General features: G+C 34.4%; 1 protein-coding gene across 10 annotated transcripts in view; it reads left to right on the forward strand.

Annotated features, from left to right (window-relative positions):
• LOC107613292 (tubulin-folding cofactor E) overlaps positions 277–6,140 on the forward strand; it is an 8,079-nt gene continuing 2,215 nt past the window's right edge. Inside the window, exons 1-10 of one of the 10 annotated variants that reach the window (XM_021109830.1) lie at positions 281–548; positions 1,122–1,364; positions 2,083–2,423; positions 2,692–2,865; positions 3,154–3,200; positions 3,942–4,088; positions 4,184–4,258; positions 4,914–5,023; positions 5,401–5,525; positions 5,615–5,676. In XM_021109830.1, the coding sequence (XP_020965489.1) occupies positions 2,114–2,423; positions 2,692–2,865; positions 3,154–3,200; positions 3,942–4,088; positions 4,184–4,258; positions 4,914–5,023; positions 5,401–5,525; positions 5,615–5,676 (1,050 nt within the window). In that variant the 5' untranslated portion in view covers positions 281–548; positions 1,122–1,364; positions 2,083–2,113. Of the gene's footprint in view, positions 549–1,121; positions 1,365–1,390; positions 1,800–2,082; positions 2,424–2,691; positions 2,866–3,153; positions 3,201–3,941; positions 4,089–4,183; positions 4,259–4,913; positions 5,024–5,400; positions 5,526–5,614; positions 5,677–6,140 lie in introns of those variants that run through there. The other 9 variants (XR_002352951.1, XM_021109829.1, XM_021109831.1 and 6 more) reach the window with 9 other exon arrangements.

Raw genomic sequence — 6,140 nt, forward strand, 5'->3', positions numbered from 1 at the left:
GTACCAAAATGCATCTGTACACTAGATGGACCCTAATAAAAATTTGAATATAATAAATAATTAAATAAAAGATATGTTTATAATAAATAAATAATTTTAAAATATATTTACTTTTTTATAAAAAATTTAGCTATTTTTTTAAATAATTTTAGTGATAAAAGTTTTTTCTTAATAATTAAGAAAATTAAAAACTCAGGTGCATTTAATTGTTGTGAAATTGATAAATAATAATTTAATTAAATCTGTTAAATAATTCATAATTCTCCACTATCAAGAAAACAAAAATTGAAAAGAATCCAATTTCCCAGCCCATAACCGTCGGGTTTTCCTCGTCAACTCATCTCCGATTCTCTGTCCTTCGTACCTCACTCCCCGCGCCGGTCAGCCAACGGAGGTCGCCTCTCCTTCCTCCGAGCCGCCAGTCTCCGCTCTCCTTCTTCCGTCTTGGCTCCTCCGTGCCGTGTGTCTCGTCGTCCACTGCGCGTGGCTATGCTGAAGCTCCGAACTCCGAAACTGCTCCGTCCCTGACTCAGCTTCTGCTTCTGTAGGTGAGTTTTGTTTCATTTTTTTAAGTTATTCTTCGATCTCTATTAATTTTTTATGCTTAGTATCTTCAGTTTTAATGTAGCTTTAGATAAATTGATGCTAATAGGTTTAGATAAATTGATGATTACTTGTACTGATTAGATAATAGGTTCTGTGACTGTGAATCTGTTCAGATAAGAACGCCCGATTACTGCCTATAATGTAGCTGCTTATTGTCATACTGGAATTGATGGTTATCTATTACTTGGTGAGATTGCTGTAAGCATTTAAATCCATGGAGATATACACGTCCCATGCTTTTTGTGATTATCCAAAAGACTGCTTTGATGTATAATAGGAAAGGTAAACATTCCACTGATCTGTCCTCAAGATCTTGCTGGACACACACCCGATGCTAAGATCTGATGACTATATCAGAATATATATTTCATTTTATACCTCCCATTTCATGCTTTAGAAGCTATGAATGGATTTTATCTCATGGGTGCTTTTGCTGTGTTTTTACCAGTTCTGACTACATAATTTGCATGATAATAGTTATTGCTACTCTTTTTTTATTTTATTTTTGATTTGAGGCTGAGTCAACCGGTTCAACTAGTGACTCATCGGTTGAAACAATGACCCACTGACCCAGTACTATGATTGGTTTAATTATCGGTTCGGTCCTGATAACGATGGATACAATAGATAGTTATAACTCCGTCCCCTTCCTTTTTTTTTAATTACCAAAAATACCCTTCTCCATCGCCACCCTCACCATCACCTTCACCGGCCATTGCTACCATACTCAACCACTCTAAGAAGGTTTCCCCGCAAAGGTAACACTCCCTCACTCCCCTCTCAAAGTTAATTGTGAAAACCTAACAAACACTGCTGCTTGTGTTGTTCTTCCTTTGATTTTGAACGCTTCTGATGTGGGTTTTTGTTGAGTTCCCTATTCTAGCTGTAGAAGCCTGGAAGGGGGTTACTCTATGCTAGCATTGCAGCGTCCTCTTCTATTCTAACATAATCTAATCCTATATTTGGATATTCCAACTTTGAAATTTCAATTCAAAACGAGATTTGAGTTCTGGGGTGTGATCAGATTGCTTGAAAAATAGATATGATATGATTTTATTCTGTTGGAATTCTAACTGATTGCCATTTCCTTAGTCTTGATTTGAGCTACACTAGTCAATAGGTTATTAAATTTAGAATGCCTAAGTAGAGGTGGCTGAGAGAGGGGGGACTTCAATTCAATCTATGGAATATAGGTGAGTAGGTTGGGATAGCTTCAGCCACTCCTTTAATTAGAACTTCCTTCACTTCTTTTGGTACTTCTCATGAGATTTATGTATGGCTTTTTTTTGTGATAAGTTACTGGTAATATTGTATTCAGTGTTAGAATAATTGATTGTGTTGTAGGTTATATTGTCATACTATTGGCTTACAACATTCCAGAAGATGTTCCTTTTGTCTTGCTATTTTAACTTGATTGCTTATTAAATAACACTAGCTTGTTCACTGATTCATCTCATTGACTTGTTAAATTTTCAGTAGAGGAATTCTCGCCCAGCTTTAACAAAAGATGCAGGACTCCCCTGACTCAAGTCATGGATTCAGGGTGTGCCAACGAGTACATTCATCGGGTGATTCAAGGAGAATTGGTACAGTTAATTATGTGGGGCCTGTAGAAGGCTATTCAGGCACGTGGGTTGGAGTTGACTGGGATAACGGAGAAGGCAAACATGATGGATCCATCAATGGTGTCCGATACTTTCATGCAAAGTCTGAAAGATCGGGGTCATTGGTTCGTGCTCCGAATTTGAGCCAAGGGATTTCATTGCTTGAGGCTCTTGAAAAAAGATACCGAAGTAAATCAACTAATGATGAAGAGGGTATGCCTTTTGCTAATATTAAGTTTTGTTAACATATCCATGCTCTGGTTTCCTAGAGTAGTATGGAATAAAAATGCAATGCTAGTGGTATGATATGAAGCCTTGGGTGAGAAATAATAAGGCATATATTATTCTTTTCAAACTTCTTTTCATTCTAGAATTATTTGCTGACAAATGACAGTTTAATATTTCTTCTGTATATAGTTTCTCACATGTGATTCCCACCAAACATAAAATACTACGTGATAGTACTCGCCCCTTTTTTTAGCAGATGAAATGTATGTCCTTTCAACTAGCAACAATCGAGTATCTGTTCAACTTGTGGGTAAAGATAAAATTCAAGATAAACTAAGTCGATTTGAGGAGTTAACCAATGCATCATTGGCATATATGGGTGTTAGTTTCCCTGGAATTCCATACCAGATTAATACTACAGTCCCAAGTAAGCTTGACTCTGGAACACTTCTGTTTCATTTCTCATATAAAAAATGAATGAAACATAACCCAATCCATTTTAGAAGTATTCTTTCTTTTTTTTTTCACTATTTTCTTTTTTCATGATAAAATTGTAGTAGTGGTGAATTAGTTGCTTTTGCCTGAAGTTCTTATTATCTGCTTCTACCTTAAGTTATGACTAGAAACTGCATTTTATCATATAAAGAAGTCCAAAATATCAAACTGCAATATTGATGTGAGGAAACTCTTTTTCTCCCCATTTTTTCCCCAATAGATATGAAAGAACTTGACCTGACTGGGAACCTGCTTTCCGATTGGAAGGTACGTAACCTGGTTTTTTTCCACAATTGTATCTTGACTAAGGCTGTAGCATTGAGTCTGCTAATTTTTAACACACCATTCATATCTTACCCAGAGCTTTTATTAATGAAAATTACACATGGTCTTTTGCTGGTATTTGGTAAACTCAAATATATTTAGTCTGATTCTTGTGTTAAGAAATTTTCTTTATGTTTAAATATTCAGATTGTGGTTAGAAGGTTTGTGACATATGTTATTTTCTTACCACCACCTCAATTTCTATACTATTAACAGCTCTTAAATGGTGTAATTGTTGCCTTGAGTTGTAAACTTATGACCTCATGCAAACTGCCCAAGTTCCTCACACTAATGGAACTAATTAATGGCTGGTCCTACTATTTGTTTTTATAGTTATTTTCTTTTCATTTCTCACATTTCATGTTTTGCCTTTTGAGGATCTTGTTGAAAAAAAGATTTAAAACTGTAAAAACATTAAAATCCTGTTCCTTGCTTCCTTTTCTAGTTTCAGTATTTCTTTCACTTTCAGAAAAATAATAAATGGAAACCAAAACAAGCAAGCCCAACTTCCTCTCTTATTGGCTTAGTTTTCCCTCTATTCATCTCTTAGAGAGCTCATTAGTAAGTGATTCATGTCATTAGTAAGTGATTATATATAAATTTCTTTCTGCTTATTTTGTATAGCGAAATATATTGATTGACAACAATTATTATTCAGTATCTTTTTTATTTATGTTTTTGCAGGATGTTGGCAAAATTTGTGGTCAGTTACCTGCTTTGCAGGCTCTCAACTTATCTAACAACTTAATGTCACCATATAAATCAGAACTTCCACCACTGGAAAGCATCCGCATTCTAGTTTTAAATAATACTGGTGCAGATTGGGAGCAGGTTCCTTTCTATATCTTTCCCCAACATATATCTGCTGCTTAAATTCCCATCATGTTAGTTAGGAGCCACTAAATGTTTCCTGTTTAACTGGGCAGGTTGAATTGCTTAGACAATCATTGACAGCTATTGAAGAGCTACATCTTATCGGAAACAATATAAGCAGAGTACTGGTACATTTTGTTTTTGGTTCATTATTCTTGTTAAATATCTTAACGGCTGTACACTTAGATATCCTTTTATGAGTACCCATTTCTAAACTATGGAGAGCAGTTTAATAAACATTAGAAATTGAACCATTTCGATCACACTGCAAGATTTCTCTAAATCATAGTCTCAGAATGGAAGCCCGTTAAAGGAGGGAATAGCATTGTTGATATATTCTTTCTTTAGCATTTTGTCAGCCTTTATTGCTCATCTCCTCAAAGGTTTGTCGTTTTACATGTAGTGGGGCAGTAAGTTTTTTATTATCATCATCATAAATCTGATTAAGGCAAGCTAATAATCATGTTTCCCATCTGGTGAACAGTTAATTATGACAATTGCAACAAAAATACTGCGATAGCAATTATAGTCATATTTGAGAATGTGGATGAATGTAGATTCTATTATCAAGCTTACTCCCTTGGATCTGCTATGTAATTTATTTATTTTATAGTTGATACTTAATTGATGTTGAAGTGTATTAATTTTAATTGTTTTTGGATGGAAATAATAAGCGTAATTTGGTTTTTACTTTAATGTTTAATCTTATATTGCTCTATGTTATTCTTTTTGTCATTTGTATGAAGTACACAAAATTTTAAAGCCTTCTATCTTTTTTTTCAGCCTATGTCATCCTCCTTTGTTCAAGGATTTAATTCTTTGCGTCTATTGAATTTGGATGATAATTGTATAGCTGAATGGGATGAAGTCATGAAGCTTTCTCAACTAAGATGGTTGGTTATGGCAAAATGTTTTCAATTCTATAATACATTCTTAACTCCAGGTTGGACTGATACCATTTTAACCACATTTGACTTTAGTAACCATTTATTTATTCATCTAACCACTTAATATTTAAGCTAACTACTTATTTTAAATGCTTAGCACCAGAGTGAAATTGTATGATTAAAGTGAAATGTGGTTAAAGTCATAGGTTGTATCTGTATTACTGGAAGTACAGATAGATTGTATCTTAGACCTGGCAACAAGTATTTACATCCTTTGTGATTTATGTATTCTCTTCACTAAGCACTACCTCTACTTCTGAGTAGATTTGGTTTTAAGTCTCTTACTGTTCTAAATTTTCATGGTTTGTTATGTTTTGTTTCAGTTTGGAACAGCTTTATTTGAACAAGAATTGTTTGAATTCTATCTTATATCCTGATAATGGCCAGCAGGATGAATTGGAAGCCACAAGCTATAAGCCCTTTCAAAATTTGCACTGCCTTCTATTAGGTAGTATTTCTCTTGATGATGCTCATCATCCTGCACGAAATACATATTGTGGACATCTATTGACTTTAAATCTCTGATTCTTCGATCAGGTGATAACGACATCGGTGATCTGGTCTCTGTTGACTCATTAAACTTGTTCCCTAACTTGGTGGTAAGCTTTATACTCATATACTGTGAAGTTTTATATACCTTGCATAGTGTACTTCTTAGTTATGCATGGCATGGCATGGCTGCTGTGCTGTATCTATGACAATGAGTTGGGGCCCATTGACTGTTATATCAAATAATTTGTTAGAAATGATGAATTGGGGATGCAATATTTTAAATTATTTTGTAGCTATAATTATTCTGAGTATTTTTGAGCATGTCTTTCATGTCTGATTGAGTTATCGTGTCTCTTGCTTCTTGTAAACACATTTTTTTTGGGTGTATATTCCTCTGGAACTGCTTTCTTTACATCACATGGATGGAGTCGGATTATGAATTCATAATTTACCATAACACCAAGACTCACCCTTGAGGCTGAAATTTATTTATAAACAAAAAATGGAAACTAGGAAAGACAGCGACATAAATTAAAGCTTGCTCTTCTTGAAGCTTATCCAACATTCCAAA

Source organism: Arachis ipaensis, chromosome B08 (assembly GCF_000816755.2).
Source record: "Arachis ipaensis cultivar K30076 chromosome B08, Araip1.1, whole genome shotgun sequence".
NCBI lineage: Eukaryota > Viridiplantae > Streptophyta > Magnoliopsida > Fabales > Fabaceae > Arachis > Arachis ipaensis.